Consider the following 18,855-nt stretch of genomic DNA (forward strand, 5'->3'; position numbering starts at 1 on the left):
TGACCACGTAAAAACAAGTATTCTATAAAGCGCACACAAAGTTAGTCAGTACCACTGTTCCCTCTAAGCTGAGCAGGAATCCTCTACCTACAGTCCTACCAGTAGGGGTGGGGGTGGGGGGAGTGCTGTTTCATTATCATATTTTCAATAGCAAGGAACAGGCATGCTCAGCAGGACTCCAGATAACTTACTTATCTCTAGTGATTGAAAATACAATATTGAAGCACCCCCACCCCCGCTGAGCTTAGAGGGAAACAGTGGTTGGTACGCTCCCAATGCATCCATTGCCCTCTCACAATAACACTCCCTTTGCAGTTGCACACAGTAGAACTTAGGTGCTCAGGGATGTAAGTCACGCAGCTACTAATTAGTGCCAATTATTGGTACTTATCTCCAATTAAATACCAAATTACCACTGATTAGTAAATTATTTGCATAACTGACCCTATTCTATAACTGGGCATACATTTGCAGGCCTAAATTAGGCGCCATTGATAGAATTTAGGGGATTGATATCATGCAATTCTATAACTGGGTGCCTAATAGGAGCATATTCTAGAAAAGATGCTAGGCGCCTACTTCCCTTTTCTGAATACTAGTATTAACAGGTATATATGCGTGAATGCAGTTAATTGTGAGCACCTACACCAGCTACAAAGCTAGAGATTTGTACATGGGAGTCCTACCTAAACTCTTCTGTGTGTACACTCTCCTGTCAAATACATGCTATAGAAAATATGCTCAAATTTACAGAAGCGCTTAGGTGGATCTTTGCCATTTACATGTGAATGTGCACACACATATATATAAATACTATGCCAGTATTCAGAACATTTGCACACATAATTGGCAGGACCTACTTTACAGAAATACCAACATAGTGCAAATGACCAAAATGCAGCTTAAAATAATACAAAACACTTAAATTACAAGGTGTGCGCTACAGTGGTGGTAGTATGACACTGAAAGGATTCTTTTCTTATCGCATCACCTTCTACCCAGTGTCGACCTACCCGTGTACAAGTCAGTGTCAGTGTACTCGTCCACTTTCTTGTGATGAAGGATGTAATCAGATACTTTTGTCCCAATCACTGGTTGCACATCTAGCCACTCCAGAGCAATCACTGTGCTGGAGGGTTCTATGCTGGGGGACAGTCTCAGCCTGGAGAGAGGAGGGAGGAGAGAGAATATGTGAGACCTGGCTTTACTGTGTGGCAGGAAAGAAGAGATTCAAGACAGAATGCTGAGCCAGTGTGTATGAAAACAAGTGAAGCATGTCAAGGCCATAAAAAAAGGAAGCTGATAGGAAAATACAATTATTTCTATAGCTCTGCGTTTCACATCCTGTAGCAGCAGCCTGGGCTATCGGTTACTTTTGGAACGGATAGGTCCACAATTTTCTTCTATAACCCTATTAGCTGCTAAAAAGTGAGCTCTCTGTGAGCATGGCTGGGAGGGCAGGGATGGTGCATGCATGCAATCTCTCAAATACATGCATATATTTTCCATGCATATATTTAATATCCATGTACCCTGTAGCTAATTCTCAGAGAAACAAACTGCTAGACATAACCCCTATCTTGCACCTAGTGAGCTTAAGTCAAAGCTACCCATCTAAGTGTGACAATTGGGCGATAGTGTGCTGCCAATCCCTTACCAAAAGGTTCTTGCCTGAAAATAATCAAAGCATAATGAAACAAGAATGGGCTCTTGTTTCAAAGCTTCTTTACTGTACAATTTTTCACATATTTGTGCAAGGCATCTAACAGGCTCCCAAGAGCCTCCTCCAGCACTTCATTGCCATTGGCTGAATTTTACATTAACTATTTATGATTCAAGAGAGAAGTTTATATAACTCACAAAAAGTGAAGCCAAGGGTTAATATGGAAAATCCCTTCCCCTTGAATGAAATCATTATTCATAAACCTGAATGTGTAGATACTTAGGGAGAAATATTCAGCTAGCGACAGTCAGCAATTTTTTTTTTAAGAATGCTAACTACTGTCGGCTGAACTATGTCCAGATATTCAGTGCCGGCACTTGTCAGTGTACCTGCACTGAATATCTAGGCAACTGCCAGGAATTTCCCAGGTACTACTACTACTTAACATTTCTAGAGCGCTACTAGGGTTACGCAGCGCTGTACAATTTAACAAAGAAGGACGGTCCCTGCTCAGATGAGCTTACAATCTGCTGATATTCAACAGTGGTACCTAGATAGCTACCTGGTTAACTTAGGATAGCCTTTTTGCTGGATTGTTATCCAAGTAGCACTGCTAAATATCAGTGGTGGCCAACTAACTCTCAGCTCTGCCCTAGCACTTACTGGAGAGTGCCGCAGTGCTTTCCTCAAATTTTCAGTGACACTATCCAGTTATGTGTTGCTGAAAATCCAGGGATCATTCAGTCAGTGGAAGAAAAATCGAGTAATAGTCTCTCCTTCCCAGTTATCTCCTGCCAACTGTCGGTCCCTTAAAATTTAATTATTTATTAGGTGTGGGCATTTCTGGTAAGGTGTTAACATGGTTTAGATCATTTTTGTCAGACCGTATTTTTCAGGTTATTCAAATGTCATCAACATCAGATTGGAGAATGGTAGTCAGGTGTCCCACAGAGCTCGTCAGTATCTGCCCTCTTATTCAACCTGTTTATGCTTCCAGTATGCAAATTACTAACGGATTTGGGAGTTAGTTATCACTTATGCACTGATGATCTCCAGTTTTATTTTTCTGTTTCATCTCAAATTGAGGAAGGAGTTAAAGTGATTGAATTTTATCTGGGAGCGATACTGGCCTGGATGAATACCAATGCTCTTGCTTTGAATATTGGAAAAACTCAAATATTGTGGTTGTCCCTCTTGGGAAAAATGTCCAGTGTCAACTATTCAGTTTGAGAACATATCCTTTCCTGTACTAGGATCTGTGAAAGGTTTAGGACTGATTCTGGATACTGCTTTTAAGCAACAAATGTCTGCTTTTATTAAAGTTGTATTTTTCAAAATACAGCTGATTGCAAGACTCAAAGACTTGCTCTAAGTAGAGAACTTTCGATCAGTCATGCAGAGTTATGTTTTACCACATCTGGACTGGACTACTGCAATGCCCTCTTTTGTGGTCTTTCACAAAAATCTTTGCATACACTGCAGGTAGCCCAAAACTCTGCTGCTCGGTTAACTGGGGTTATGAGTAGGATTGAACATGTGACTCCCCATCACATGTTGGCACATCAAATTTAAAATTTTGATGATGGTTTTTAAAGCTCTGCATTGTGAAGCCCCTTTAGCTATGACTCAGAGACTTAAGGTCTATCAGCCTTTAAGGGAGTTGAGATCTCAGGGATGTAATTTTTTGGAGGTACCTTTGGTTTGTCTTGCTGAAACCCATGCTCAAACGTTTTTTATAGTGGGTTCAGTTATGTGGAATACACTTCCGTTGGAGATTCATCAAATTACCTCACTGGTGAAGTTTAAAAAACAGTTGAAAACTTTTATTGTTTGGTGAGGCATTTTGCTGATGATGTAACATAATTCTATGTTGTCTTCTGATGTCATTTTTGGATATGATGTATGTTTTATTGTATAGTATGTTTTAGTTTGGTCTATGTATTATTTTTATGAGTGTATGTTGTAACCCATTATATATGTTAGATAGGCAGGATATAAATTTGATAAATAAATAAATAGTAGAAATTGGGATATCCAGATTGGGACATACATAATTCCCCTAGTTTTTTACATTGTACCTGAAGCTTTTTGTGAAAAACGTAGAAGTATGTATCGTGGAAGCAGCCATTTTAATCACTCATTTCAAGCCCTGGCAAAAACAACCATTTTCCAGAACTTTTAGTGTTCTTCACAGGAGGTGCAAAAGCCAAAGGAGAAATTTTTGGAACTATGAGGTCGTAATGAGGCAGCTTGGGCAAAGAAGTCATATTTGTTAATTCTATTTTAACTTTTCAGTCCTGTAAAGTGGAGGAATGCCATCTGGGTTTAATTACTCAAATGTCTAGCTTTTGCTAGGCTACAGGTTAGAAAGGTCAGAGAGAAATGAAACTTTCTTTGTCCCTTTTGAGTGATGGATTGTTCATAGGTATTATTTACTACATCTGGATGCCATTCAATCTCGAGGGGATCAGCAAGCAAGGCATATTGCAGTTTTAAAAGTAGGCTGAATGCTGTTTAAATAATTCTAGATATTCTAGATGAGTTAGATTTTGTCTTATAAGGAATTATGATTTCTGCTTATTTTAGAATATGTGTTATTCTGTGTAATTAATAAGTTCTATTTCTTTATGTAGAATATCTTTTCAATTCAGTGTTACATCTTTGCCTGACTTTTCAAGTGAGCTTTGTCTGCAGTTTAAAGAGGTCATCATCTGGTTTGAATTATCCACAGTCCTAGCGAGTTCTGTGTAGGAAGCTAATAGGTGAAAGAGGTCAGGGAAAGTCTTGATTAATTATAGCTAAATGGAGGACTGGTTTTCTGAAAGTAATAACAAATCATGTATGTGCGCCATTAAGCAAGACTGGTCCCGTGACCCCTTAATGAATGCCAGAACCCAGTTAGTATGAAGTTACCTGGGAACCTAAGAATTTAATCATAATAAAATGCAAGAGATAGGTGCCACAATGTCTAGTGTGAGAGGCCCCAGGTCATAGGTCAGTTTAGGAAATATCAAACCTATGTAACTGATATTTTGGAGTAAATGTGTAAGTAATAATTAGTTCAAGACAGGGTAATCAATCTATTCTTTACCATCTGGTGAGAAAGGGGGGCTAGAGAGGTGTAGGACCCTATATAACTGAGAGCAGAAGCAGCTTACGTTAGAAGAGAGACAACAGAAGAAGAGAAGGAGCTGAGACAGAAGCCATAAGACACAGAGAGCTAAGAAAGAGAAGAAGAGACCTAGTGCTGATGTCCTACTTTGTTTGCTGGCAAATAAAGAAGATTTCTCTCTCATTCTGGTGTGTGGTGTTTGACTCCTGAAGTACCACAGATTCTGCTAACAATAGTGGTAATTCCTGCAACAATTCCTGGCACCCAACTGACTGAGGAACATTAGCCGGGTATGTATTTTGTATTCTGTATTCTGTATTGTAATCCTAGCTAAGAAACTGTAAACCAGCCCCTCAAAAGTTGAGGGAAGGGGAGTCTGATCAACTCTCAGCGAAGGCCTTAGTACCTTCTAGTCTAGTGGGGACTAGTAGGAAAACCGCCAGAGCTTATCTGAGAAATCTGAAATTGTTGGGTGGGATTTTTTGTACAGTATGTGTGTGATGAATGAATGTTAAATGAGTGTGGACTTCTTATAGCTGCGGTTCCAGTTAACGCGAGTTCAACTGGCCAGCGACGGAAGGAAGCGATTGTTGTCTGTTTACCTTGTGTCTCTGGATTTGTGGACCCCTTACCACACTTCCAAAAAATTCCCTTCCTTTCTGTGTGTTGTAACTGTAAGCATTATGGGGGGGACATCATCTAGACAAATTGCTACTCCCCTAGATTGTATGCTTAAGAATTTCAAGAAAGGATTTTTAATTAATGATTATGGACAGACTTTAAGCTTAAGTACTCTAAGAACCTTGTGTGAAGTTGAGTGGCCATCTATGGGAGTGGGGTGGCCCCCTGGTGGCAGCTTAGATATTGATGTAATCCGGAAGGTCTACAGCATAGTTGTAGGAGAACCAGAATATCTTGAACAACTCCCCTATATAGATTCCTGGGACAGCCTTGTGACTGATCCTCCCTCTTGGTTGAAAACTTATATGGGATCCCCAGTAAAGTTCATGTTGGGCCGCGTTCAAAGAAAGATTATTAGAAAATCTAAACTGGAGGAGGGAAAGAGTCCCAGGAAGCCTACCACCCAATCGGTGGCTTCCGCCCCTACCCTGTCCGAGAAACCCATACTCTCTGATGACCCCTCAGATCTTGAGCCACCACCTTATGGTCCATTGTTGGGGTTCCGCTCCACCCCCAGAGATCCAAGGCGTCCAGCCCAAGCCTCTCCAGCACAGGCTTCTCCGGATAGTTCCTCCCCTTCTGTGCAAACCCTGCCACATCCTAGGTTGGACTTTTCACCTAGCATCTACCCTCCTCTGCCACATTCTTCCCTGCTAACCTCCCAAGACCCACTTTGGGCTCCACCCCCTGACTCCTCAACTCCCGACAGCCCAGCCTTTCCCTCTAGTACCTCTACCCACTCATCAGGGGCTCAGCATCCCTTTCAATGGACTGAATCACCTGTGATCACCTCTCAGTCTATGAGTACCCCTTCCCATCCCTCAGGGGTTCAACACGCCTCCCCTGAATGGGTTAGACCCGTTGCAATCACCTTTGAGCATGATAAGGGGGTAGCTTCTAGCTCTACCTCAGGTTCCATTCCCACCTCCTCGAGAGCTCTGCCCCTCCGCCAGGTAACCACCACTCGACCGGATCCTAATAATCAGGGTCAGGTTATACAGGCCTACCAGTATGTACCCTTCACAACCACCGATCTCCTGAATTGGAAGACGCATTACCCCTCTTATACTGAAAAGCCTCAGGCAGTGGTGGACCTAGTGGCTAGCATTATGGCCACCCATAACCCAACTTGGACTGATTGTCAACAACTTCTCCTGACCCTCTTCACAACTGAGGAGAGGCGGAAGATTTTACAAAATGCTGAGGCCATCACGCGAGCGCGTGTTCCCGAGGGGATACAGGACCCAGAGGAATGGGTTAGAACTCGGTTCCCTCGCGCAGCTCCAGCTTGGGATCCAAATAATGGGCAGCATTATGAACTGTTGTCTGGCTATTGCCGGGACTTGCTGGAAGGTATGAAGAAAGGCATAAAGAGGCCCATTAATCTGGCAAAGGTCTCTGAAATTCTCCAAGGGGCAACTGAATCCCCTGGGGCCTTTTTAGAGCGACTAATTGAAGCCTACAGAACATACACCCCATTTGACCCTGAGGCACTAGAAAACCAGAGATGGTGAATAGTGCATTGGTGGCCCAGAGTATGCCAGATATCCGGAAGAAGCTGCAGCGTCAGGAGGGATTCGCAGGGATGAATACCACCCAGCTAATTGAGATCGCAACAAAGGTTTTCGTTAATAGGGATCAGGAGATGCGCCGAGAGGCTGACCGGAAGATGCAGAAGAAGGCCGACCTTTTGGCGGCAGCCATTACTAATTCCACCCTTAACCGAGGTCGACCTCTAGCCAAAGGGAAGCCAAAGTGGGACCCCGGACTGCCAGCCCGGCCTCGAGATTCCTTCAATCAATCCTGGCCACGAGAGGAGAATCCCAGACCACGATTGGAGAGGGATCAGTGCGCCTACTGTAAGGAAAGAGGGCACTGGAAAGATGAATGCCCCCAGAGGTGCCAGGGACTGAGAAGGGGACCAGGAGATCGAGGAAGCCGAGGCCGAGTTCGAGAGGGAAGGTATGAGCCTTCTGAATCTGACATTATTGGGATAGCCGAGATGGCAGAATGGGATGAATAGGACAGACCAGGTTCCTACAAACTGGGCTCCCAGGAATCCATGGTCAAGTTAACCATAGGGAGCCGCTCAATTCCATTCATGATTGATACAGGAGCTGAACATTCTGTTGTGACGGAGCGATTAGCGCCTGTGTCTGGAAAAACTGTCCGAGTGGTGGGAGCCACGGGGGTGCAGAACCGGAGGCCCTTCTTGACGACCCGTAGATGCCAATTAGGCTCACACACAGTCACTCATGAATTCCTGTATATGCCAGACTGTCCAATCCCTTTGTTAGGCCGGGACCTGCTGTCCAAGCTTAGGGCCCAAATTTCCTTTGACTCTGATGGCCAGACTTCAGTCTCCTTTCAGCCCCCGACATCCAGCCCTAAGGGCATATTGAGTTTCTGCTGCCCCCTAGAAGAAGAATGGTGGCTGCATCAGTCGCATGGCCAAGTTGACCTATCCCTGGCCGACAGCTTCCAGGTCAATGGGGTATGGGCAGAAGATAATCCCCCAGGGTTGGCCCGAAATATTCCCCCTGTTCATGTAGACTTACTTCCAAGTGCCCGGCCAGTCTGTCTTCGCCAATACCCAATTCCCCGAAAGGCTTTGGAAGGGATTCAAGCACATCTGAATCGTCTGTTATCCCATGGAATTATTCAACCTTGCCAGTCTCCATGGAATACGCCACTGTTGCCAGTTCAGAAGCCAGGGACTGAGGACTACCGGCCAGTCCAAGACTTACGAGTGGTCAACAAATCCACTATTTCATTACACCCTGTAGTGCCTAATCCATATGTCCTGCTGGGATTGATACCTTCTGGAGCTACCCATTTCACAACACTGGACCTAAAAGATGCCTTCTTTTGTATTCGGGTGGCCCCCGCCAGTCAACTGCTTTTTGCCTTTCAATGGGAAAACCCAGTAACAGGACGGAAGCTTCAGTATACATGGACCCGCCTGCCACAGGGGTTCAAGAACTCTCCCACCATTTTTGGGACAGCCCTAGGACAAGACCTTAAGACTTTTAAATCTGAGCCTTCCAGGCGAGTTTTACTCCAGTATGTAGATGACCTCCTGATTGCAGCAGTGACCCAGGAAGAGTGTTTCGAGGCTACCAGAATTGCTGGAGCTACTCTTGGATGCGGGATATAAGGTCTCACGCTCGAAGGCCCAACTCTGTCAGTCAGAAGTGAAGTATCTGGGCTTCTGCATTTCCCAGGGAAGTCGGAGACTGGATGTCAGTAGGAAGCAAGTGGTTGCTGCAATTCCCCAACCCAAGTCCAGAAGGGAAGTTAGGGAATTTCTGGGAGCAGCCGGATTCTGCAGAATTTGGATTCCGAATTTTGCACTGATGGTGAAACCCCTTTACCAGGCCACAAAGGGGGGTGAAAAGGAACCATTTGAATGGGGACCTACTGCTCAACAATCCTTCATCGCCATAAAGAAAGCCCTACTCCAAGCCCTTGCGTTAGGCCTTCCTGATGTGGAGAAACCTTTCTCACTGTATGTCCACGAGCGACAGGGGGTTGCTCTGGGTGTGCTGACCCAGATGATGGGATCCTGGCAGAGGCCTGTTGCATACCTGTCTAAACAGCTGGATGGAGTGGCTAAAGGATGGCCAGCCTGCCTGAGGGCCATTGCAGCAACAGCCTTACTGGTTCAGGAAGCTGACAAGTTGACCTTGGGGCAAGAACTGGTTGTCAAAGTCCCCCACGCAGTTCTCACCCTCATGGAGTACAAGGGCAACCACTGGTTTACAAATAGCCGCATGGTTAAGTACCAAGCCAGCTTGTGTGAGAATCCACGGATACACCTGGAAACAGTGGCTACATTCAATCCAGCCACTCTTTTGCCAGCATCTGAGGGACCACCGGATCATGACTGTATCCAAACCATGGATGAAGTGTACTCCAGTCGACCAGATCTTAAAGATGTTCCTTGGAGGGACCCAGATGTAATTTATTTCACAGATGGAAGCAGTTACGTGGAGAACTCCAAGCGATTGGCAGGCTATGCTGTGGTGACAGAGGACAAGGTGATAGAAGCAAGGGCCCTGCCCCAAGGAACTTCAGCCCAGAAAGCAGAACTTGTGGCCCTCATACGAGCTCTGGAGCTAGCAGCAGGACTGGTGACCAACATTTATACTGATTCCAAGTATGCCTTCACAACTCTACACGCTCATGGAGCTTTGTATAAGGAAAAGGGACTCATAAATGCCGCAGGCCAACCTGTTAAGTATGGACCTGAAATACTTCAGTTGCTAGAGGCTGCTTGGGCCCCTAAAAAGGTAGCTGTCATTCACTGCCGGGGACACCAAAGGACAGATACTCCAGTGGCCCGAGGGAACCGCCATGCTGATCGGGTGGCCAAGGAAGCTGCTCGAGGACCCCCAGCAGGTACTGTGACCCCCCTGTTCCAAATTCGACTGCAAGAATGGACGCCTATGTACACCCAAACGGAAGAGAAATGGGCTCAAGAAGAAGGGGCAGTAAGGAGACCTGATGGTTGGTTACATCTCCCTGATACCAGAGTTCTGGTGCCACGCCACCTAGCTTGGCCTGTAGTGTCTCAAGCTCATGACCTGTCACACTTAGGGAAGACAGCACTAGCCCGCCTACTCAGTCGAGTAGTGGTCTTGGAAAGATTGGATAGTCTGGTTGCCACTGCCTCTGCCCGATGTACTCTCTGTGCCCAGAATAATGCTCGTCAGGGACCCCGTATTCCACCAGGAGATCAGTCCAGAGGACTAACACCCTTTGAGTCCCTAGTCACAGACTTCACAGAAATGTCCAGGAGCGGTAGGCTCCGATACCTCTTGGTCATGGTCTGCACTTTCTCTGGGTGGGTGGAAGCATACCCTACAGTCACTGAGAAAGCCACAGAAGTAGCTCGAGCCCTCCTTAGGGATGTCATCCCCAGGTATGGACTGCCCCTTGCCATAGGCTCAGATAATGGTCCCGCCTTTGTTGAAGCCACACTTCAGGCCCTGTCCCGCGCATTGCGCATTACCTGGAAATTGCATTGTGCCTACCGTCCCCAGAGTTCAGGGCAGGTTGAGCGGGCAAACAGAACCTTGAAAAATAGCCTAGCAAAGATTTGTCAGGAAACCCAACTGAAATGGCCACAGGCACTGCCACTAGCCCTCTTCCGCCTCCGATGCACCCCAACTAAAGGAACGGCCCTCTCTCCCTTTGAAATTGTGTATGGGAAGCCCCCAGCCATTTTGCAGGGAATTAAGGGAGACATAGAGACTTTAGGGTCTGCCCAGGTGCAGGAGCAGGTAGCCCTCTTGGGACGGATAATTTCTGAGCTTCAGTCTTATGTGAGAGAAATAAACCCTGTCCCCTTCCAGGCCCAGGTACATTCCTTCCTGCCAGGGGATAGAGTTTGGGTGAAAGACTGGAGGCTTCAGCCTTTGGGGCCTCGGTGGAAAGGACCTTTTACTGTTTTGCTTTCTACCCCTACAGCTGTGAAGGTCGCAGGGATAACTCCATGGGTCCATTGGTCTCGAATCAAGTCTGCTGACCAGACTGAGCCCAGCACGGATCAGACGGAGCCTAAACAGTGGAGAGCAGAAAGTGATCCAGCGGAGCCATTGAAGTTGCGCTTGACCCAAACCAAAGAATCTACTAGCTGAAAAAAAGGGTCAACTGCATACCGCAGGAGCTGCTGGACTTCGGCTTCATACTGAGACTCTTTCTTGCCTGATTCTGGCTTTCCTGGAATTTGAGAGCTTGATCCTTGTCAGTTGAGGTTCTATCCCAACTGGTATAAGAACTCAAAGACTGAGAACATTATATTAGAGTAATCTGTGACTAGCACAGACTGTTGGAATATTATTGCTTGATTAGTTTGCTGTATTTGTTTTAGATTAGGAAGAAAGAAGAGTTTGAGTTGTGAGACTTATCTCTGCATAAGCTGATTTTAGTCTCAATGGGGGGAATGAGGCAGCTTGGGCAAAGAAGTCATATTTGTTAATTCTATTTTAACTTTTCAGTCCTGTAAAGTGGAGGAATGCCATCTGGGTTTAATTACTCAAATGTCTAGCTTTTGCTAGGCTACAGGTTAGAAAGGTCAGAGAGAAATGAAACTTTCTTTGTCCCTTTTGAGTGATGGATTGTTCATAGGTATTATTTACTACATCTGGATGCCATTCAATCTCGAGGGGATCAGCAAGCAAAGCATATTGCAGTTTTAAAAGTAGGCTGAATGCTGTTTAAATAATTCTAGATATTCTAGATGAGTTAGATTTTGTCTTATAAGGAATTCTGATTTCTGCTTATTTTAGAATATGTTTTATTCTGTGTAATTAATAAGTTCTATTTCTTTATGTAGAATATCTTTTCAATTCAGTGTTACATCTTTGCCTGACTTTTCAAGTGAGCTTTGTCTGCAGTTTAAAGAGGTCATCATCTGGTTTGAATTATCCACAGTCCTAGCGAGTTCTGTGTAGGAAGCTAATAGGTGAAAGAGGTCAGGGAAAGTCTTGATTAATTATAGCTAAATGGAGGACTGGTTTTCTGAAAGTAATAACAAATCATGTATGTGCGCCATTAAGCAAGACTGGTCCCGTGACCCCTTAATGAATGCCAGAACCCAGTTAGTATGAAGTTACCTGGGAACCTAAGAATTTAATCATAATAAAATGCAAGAGATAGGTGCCACAATGTCTAGTGTGAGAGGCCCCAGGTCATAGGTCAGTTTAGGAAATATCAAACCTATGTAACTGATATTTTGGAGTAAATGTGTAAGTAATAATTAGTTCAAGACAGGGAAATCAATCTATTCTTTACCATCTGGTGAGAAAGGGGGGCTAGAGAGGTGTAGGACCCTATATAACTGAGAGCAGAAGCAGCTTACGTTAGAAGAGAGACAACAGAAGAAGAGAAGGAGCTGAGACAGAAGCCATAAGACACAGAGAGCTGAGAAAGAGAAGAAGAGACCTAGTGCTGATGTCCTACTTTGTTTGCTGGCAAATAAAGAAGATTTTTCTCTCATTCTGGTGTGTGGTGTTTGACTCCTGAAGTACCACAGATTCTGCTAACAATAGTGGTAATTCCTGCAACAGTAATTCAATGGATGCAGCCCAGATATTCAATGCCTGACCATTTCCAGTGACTAGTATTGAATATATGGTTTATTTTTGGCCAGTTCAAACTTAACCAGCCATATCAATATTCAGAACTGGTCAGTTAAGTTTGAATCAGCCAAGCAAAGGCCTGGTATTCGCACAGCCAAATGTGGCTGCCAATCTTATGCTGAAAATCAGCAGATAGCCGGTTTATCACATGCTATAAGCAGCTAGCTGTTAGCCGCTAACTGAATATTCAGCGGGTCATGGCAGGCCATGTCCCACTGAAAATTGTGGATAGCCAGTTATGGGGCATTTAACCAGCCAAGTGTCGATTCTGGACGGTTAAATGCTTTTGAATATTTGGGAGTATATGCTTATTTCTATTATGAGCCACCCAATCATACCCACTTTAAATCTGAGGATGTTGGGCCATCTCCACATAGAATTAGTAATATTCTGAAATGGCTATTTACACACATGCAGTATACATGTGCATATTGCATAAAATGCTTCTAAACTAGTCTCTTTAGTGCACACACTTCAAAGTGCATGTAAAATTAATAACTCTGAATCATATAAGATCAAACTCAGAGACATAAGCCCTTCTCAGCTACTAGCGTGTATAAGCTGTATGCTTGAGGAATAAATATATGCTTCTTGTAGCATATCCTTAAATGTAAATTATCACTTATGCTTCATATACACTACACCTGCTTCTTCTTGTGGGTTATGAAGTGTATAAAATGGTGCAATGATAAAAGAAACAGTGATATAGTGACAATAATAATTGAATATGTCAAAGCTTGTGACACTGTTACCATGGACAGCACTGCTGTAAATTGTGAGCATATGACACAAAACAATGGGCCTTGGTTAATGTAAATGTTGCCATGAGTTCAACATGGGAAAAACCTGTTATTTGAATGAGACTGTGTTGTCATAAATGAGAATGGCTTAGAACTCAAGACAGAATCAATACTATAGGTAAGTTGCCAGAAGGCACTTTGAAAGTATAAATGGCACATATATACCCTTCCAATGAAGGAACATATTTAGTTAGTGAGACAGAAAGCATAGTATATTGTCAGATGCTGTACTTACACCGGCTGAGGCAGAGGGCTACAACTTGGAAGTCCATGCTCATCAAAGGCACTTAAATCACACCTACACCAGTCATCAATCACATCTCCTTTCCCTGAGCACCAAGATAGGCTCATCATGGCACTGCGAAATGCCTGAAAAAACAAACAAAAATCTATTAGGAAGTAATCACAAAACCAGGTACAGGAGGGTTTCATGGCCAGGCTAGCCTATTTTATCCTCATTAGTAGAGAACTCTCTCATTGCACATCCAAATCAGTCTATCTGTGCCGCCAGAAACACCTTTGGTAGAGAACTAACTCTCTGTCAGACCAACTTAGACCTAGCTAGCATGGTTCACTGATTAGGCTCTGTTAAAAAGCGCCAGATAATCCCTCATCCCACCACAACAGCCAGTTCATGAAACTGTCAATAAGACTACCTGTAATTTCCCGTTACATTTTCCAAATCCTATCCCCAGTCACTACAAAGGGGTTTGGCGTTCAAGATATCTGCCATGAAAATTCATGAAATATATCTGTGCATATCTCACATAAGAATAAAATTAACCTCCCTTTTTTGGTTACCTTGAAAACCAAAAGCATTGAGAGATTGTTCAGAATCAGACTGAAGAACCACTGGGACCAGGGTAGGAGGGAGAAGTGAAAAGGGGCACAAAATAAGATTGCATGGCCTCAGTTTTAACATGCCTAGTTACCGTTCTGAGTCTATTTATGTGTGCTGGAGTTGGGGGAAATGGTGTTAACCCTGAAACCTTATTTACAAATAAGGGACATCTGTGTACAAAGCAACATAGGCAATAATATTACAAGTGAGCTGCTATGGACCCAAAGGACACTTATGGATCCTTTTTCAGAGCTGCGGTAAAATGTGGCCTGCAGTAGTGTTGGCATGTGGAATTCTGTGCGCTGAAGCCACTTTTTTACCGCGGCCATAAAAAGCCTTTATTTACATTGGCGTCCTTAATGAGAGTGCGCTATTTTCACAATTAGCGTGCAGTCATTTCTGTCTGAGCCGCCACCTATTTACTTAGCAGTAAGGGCTCATGCACTAATCTGGTGGTAATCGGGCAGCGTGCGGCAATGGATGTATGCTGCCCAATTACCACCGGGCATGTCCACTCCCTGCCCACTGCACTAGAAAATAATTTCTATTTTCTAGTGCGGAAAACAGCATGGGCTGAAACCAGAACTACTGAAGGGCATCTGACCACGCCCCACAGTAGTGCTGTTTCGCCGCGTGCTACCCCACATAGTAACCCTTCTGCCCTTTAATAAAAGGGCCCCTTAAAGAGCAGACGCCTACTCTGGGCTGCAGTCATTAATAATAGTAGCATCCAACTCACTATACATACATCTGCCCATTTTGGAAGCAAATTTGTCATAGCCAAGGCCTTCATAAAGCAAGACAGATTTTACACCAGTTTAAAATCCTTCGGACAGTGAGCACTACAGCAAGCCTTTATCTCATTGAATGAGTATTTACATGGAAAAACAACCCTAGATAGTATGAAAACTTATAGCTACATAACCACATGCATCAACATATGTATGAGAATAATTTTATCAGTGCAAGTGTACAAAGGCACCACAACCATAGCAATGTTTTCTGGTGGTACAAATGTCAACGCAAACAGTTTACATCATCACGGTAATAAACTGAGTTCATTCCTGGACGTTGTTGATTGTGCAAGTGCAAATGCACAGTGCTCCATTTTGCTCTTCAGTTTCTTATTCTGAGACAGTGATGATATAAAGGGAAGAATAAGAAGGGATTAATATTTAAACAGGGAATCTTGCTTTGGCCAAATCTGTAAAGAACTAGTCTTTTTCAAATAACCAGACTAGTACAGTGTGCTCCCAACTTTTCTAAGCAATGCCCCTCTTCTAGTTCTTCTCAGGCTCTTAAATTACGCTTGAGATATAAAATCCCATTTACAACTTTAACTATTCTTCAAATTTTAGAAGTTTGAAAACCATCCTCCTAATAGTGCTAAAGCTGGAAATAAAATTAGACTTGGCTTTTATGTATACAGTCTTCCCTCTCACCCTGCTCCCTCCTTATGTGACCCCCCCCCCCCCCCCTGAAATGCCCCTGCTTAGAGGGTGGGAAGAAGAATTTTCAGGGTGGTCACTAAGCAAACAGAGCTGACACTGACAGCCTGGTGGAAGAATCAGAACAAGCTGATAAAAGAGATTGCTTGGAGAAAATTCTGGTCTTTGGTAGCCCACTCCCTGCCGAGACCCACAGCACTGAGAGGTAAGTCCTGGGAACCAAAGCAGGAGAAGTTTGCAGTGTGTGGTGATTGAAAGCCTCTGTTACACAGCAGCGAGTGCCTGAAGGGAGTTCCCAAATTGGGAAAAAGAAGGAGTGCTTGGGGGGGGGGGGGCAATATACCCCAGGCAGGAGAAGTGGGAGTGGCTGTGCCTCACATCTGGCAGGATTTTCATGGCATGTGTGAATGACCCCTCTTCCAGGATGGGACAGAGAACAACTGAAGAGATTATGTGGAGATGATTGAGGACTGCTAGGAATCAGTGCGGAGATTACCACATGCTGATAGTCTGGTTGCAAATAGAGGAAATTGATAAATACTTTGTTCTGGTTTGCAATAGAGGAGATTTAAGACAGAATTGAACTGTGAGTTTGAAAGCCCTGATATTATGTGGAGACTATGTTTTGTGCTGTGCTGACCATCTAAAGAAAAAACACCCTGAATTGTACAAAACAAGTTGACGAGTTTATGAACTGTTTTTTTTTTTCAAGTTATTGTTAGTAAAGCATGTTGAAGTTCAAAATTGAGACTGCTGACTAATCTTCGAGAGAGAGAGAGTGCCCCGGCCTGCACTGAGCTCGAATGAGCCAGCCAGTGGGAGCTTTGTGTGTGCTGAAGTATTCTGTTTGTGTAACCCCAGTCCCGGGTGGTGTGAGCGAAACCCCGGGGTGGAATTGAACTTGAGATATGCCCAGGGTTACACTTATCACTGGAAATAGGTTTCCAAATTATGTTGCATGAATAGTGAAAATCTATAAGCATTAACTCAAAATTTCTTCAATCTGTGCCCCTCTGTCAACTTGTCTCCACCCTCTCCCCAATTGACTGTAATTTTCTTCTCATTGTAGACAGCCTTATCTGTGAAGCTCAAGTTCAATTGAACTTGATACTATATATGCTACCACACTAGAAACAAGCATTTCCAGAGGTTGATATGCTTTGTGCTGCTGCTGGAACGAGCCTCTGGGTTAGAGAATAACTTGCGTACTCATCTTATTGCCTGGAAAGGGATAAAGGGGAGGGAAAGCTGAGGAGAACTGAATGACCTAGTCTGATCAATACTTCTGAAACACAAGCTGTAGCTAAAGAAAGCTTATCCATGTGTTTGTGCCCTTTGGATAAATTCAATCTAAGCATTTCATTATTATTATTATTATTTTACGGTAAATACCATGCTGTCGTTAATTTGATAGTGCAGGTAGCATTCTGTGATCTGCCTTGTGTCAACCTTTAACAAAACAAGGTTAGGCAATCAATTCATCCTTGAATTCTACTCATTAGCCAGGGCTGCCTTCATCGCGGTAACACAGTTATACACAGAAACAATGGCCCGCCAACTCTGAAGCAACCTCGATTCAATTTGCCAAGATTTGTTTATAGTAATGTAGTGAACTGACGTCAAACAAAAGGATGGGAGAGAAACTGTATGCTCAACTGACTGTCTGCTCCTAAGTATGCTACTATTTTGTTTACAAAAATTCATGTCTATGCGTAAATGGAGGTGCATGTAGAAGGGGGAGGAGCCAAAACTGAACATAAAGAGCAGCTCACAAGAATGTTGCATGACATATCTGTGTTTATATCTTACTGTAATTTCCTCTTTAAGTTGGTTGCTAAGAGTGCAGGCCTTACAGGCATTCCCACATCTCTACTACTTTGTGGAAGCATAAGAGAAGAGAGATCTTAAAAAAGATAAACATGTCAGACAGACTGGCTGATTCACCTAAAACCTGCAGTGAGGAGATAAATGCAGCAAGAACCATTATGCTCAGCTAAAATAAAAGCAAAGATAAAGACATCATTTGACCTTACCCTTTATCTCAAAATGTCAAGCAGTCAATCAATGCAAATTGTCAGATATAACTTTTTTATTTGGGTAGAAAAATGTCTTTGGGACTCTGAGAAAAAAAATGTGCTGAATATTTTTGATCCCTAACAGGAACTGGATGAACTCTTGTCCATCATGAAACTTACTAAAGGGTTGAGAATGTCTGTCTGTCTGTCACAAGAACATAAGAATAGCCATACTGGGTCAGACTAATGGTCCATCTAGCCCAGTATCCTGCTTCCAACAGCGGCCAATCCAGGTCACAGATACCTGGCAGAAGCCCAATTAGTAGCAACATTCCATGCTACCAAGCAGTGGCTTCCCCCATGTCCATCTCAATAACAGACTATGAACTTTTCCTCTATATGTGGAGGCTAAAAAAAAAAACTGTTCAAAAATGTAACAGCATGGTTTGAAACTTGGCATGTGAGAAAACCCAGTAAGACATACCAAGTTTGAAAATAGGCCAGATCAGACCATTTCTAAGGGAGAAGCAATTCCAACTTCTGTAACATAGAAACTTACAGTACATGCCCTGAAGCATAGCAGTTAGATAACTCCTCCTTCCTCAAACCCAATAACTACCAACGTGCCCCAAATGCCCTCCACTTCTAAAACTACCGCCTTGCACACCCTGCAAATTGCTCCACCCACACAAATATCCTCACCACCACCACTACTCCCAATTATGCCCCCACAGATACAGAAAACACTACAGATACATACATGCAGGGATTACAAACAATTCCTTATCTCTGAAGAGATACATTTTAGTTATTCTGATCTCTATTTCATTTTCTGTATTAATTCTACTGTGAAAAGTGCTGACTAAATCATACAGTTTTCTTATTGGTTGCTATCTGTACTGCTAACTAATATCTGTTGCTAAGGGAAGGACTTGATGAATACATTGCCAAACTACTACATACATACTTTGGGTCCAAATGTATAGGGGGCTCTGTGAGATGTGCCATTGAGTGACAGAAGAGAAATGAAGCATGCCCCCCCCCCCCAAAAATAAAAGTCTCAATACATTTCCATGGGAGAAGCATTCCAACTGCTGCAGCATACACTGATCAACCATAACATAATGATTAAAGAACTGCACCTTTCAAG

General features: G+C 43.6%; 1 protein-coding gene and 1 long non-coding RNA gene across 3 annotated transcripts in view; one reads left to right on the forward strand and one right to left on the reverse strand.

Moving 5' to 3' along the window:
- The window catches only part of ASTN2 (astrotactin 2), a 1,362,231-nt gene that overhangs the window by 438,130 nt on the left and 905,246 nt on the right, over positions 1-18,855 (reverse strand). For both annotated transcript variants that reach the window (XM_030207207.1, XM_030207206.1), the window contains 2 exons: positions 13,637-13,770; positions 1,014-1,162 (listed from right to left, as the gene is read on the reverse strand). In XM_030207207.1, the coding sequence (XP_030063067.1) occupies positions 1,014-1,162; positions 13,637-13,770 (283 nt within the window). The remainder of the gene's footprint in view (positions 1-1,013; positions 1,163-13,636; positions 13,771-18,855) is intronic.
- Positions 1-18,855, forward strand: part of LOC115472784 — a 477,801-nt gene that overhangs the window by 302,097 nt on the left and 156,849 nt on the right. The gene's annotated exons all lie outside the window — the stretch shown is intronic.

Source organism: Microcaecilia unicolor, chromosome 6, assembly GCF_901765095.1.
Source record: "Microcaecilia unicolor chromosome 6, aMicUni1.1, whole genome shotgun sequence".
In the NCBI taxonomy this organism is placed as follows: domain Eukaryota; kingdom Metazoa; phylum Chordata; class Amphibia; order Gymnophiona; family Siphonopidae; genus Microcaecilia; species Microcaecilia unicolor.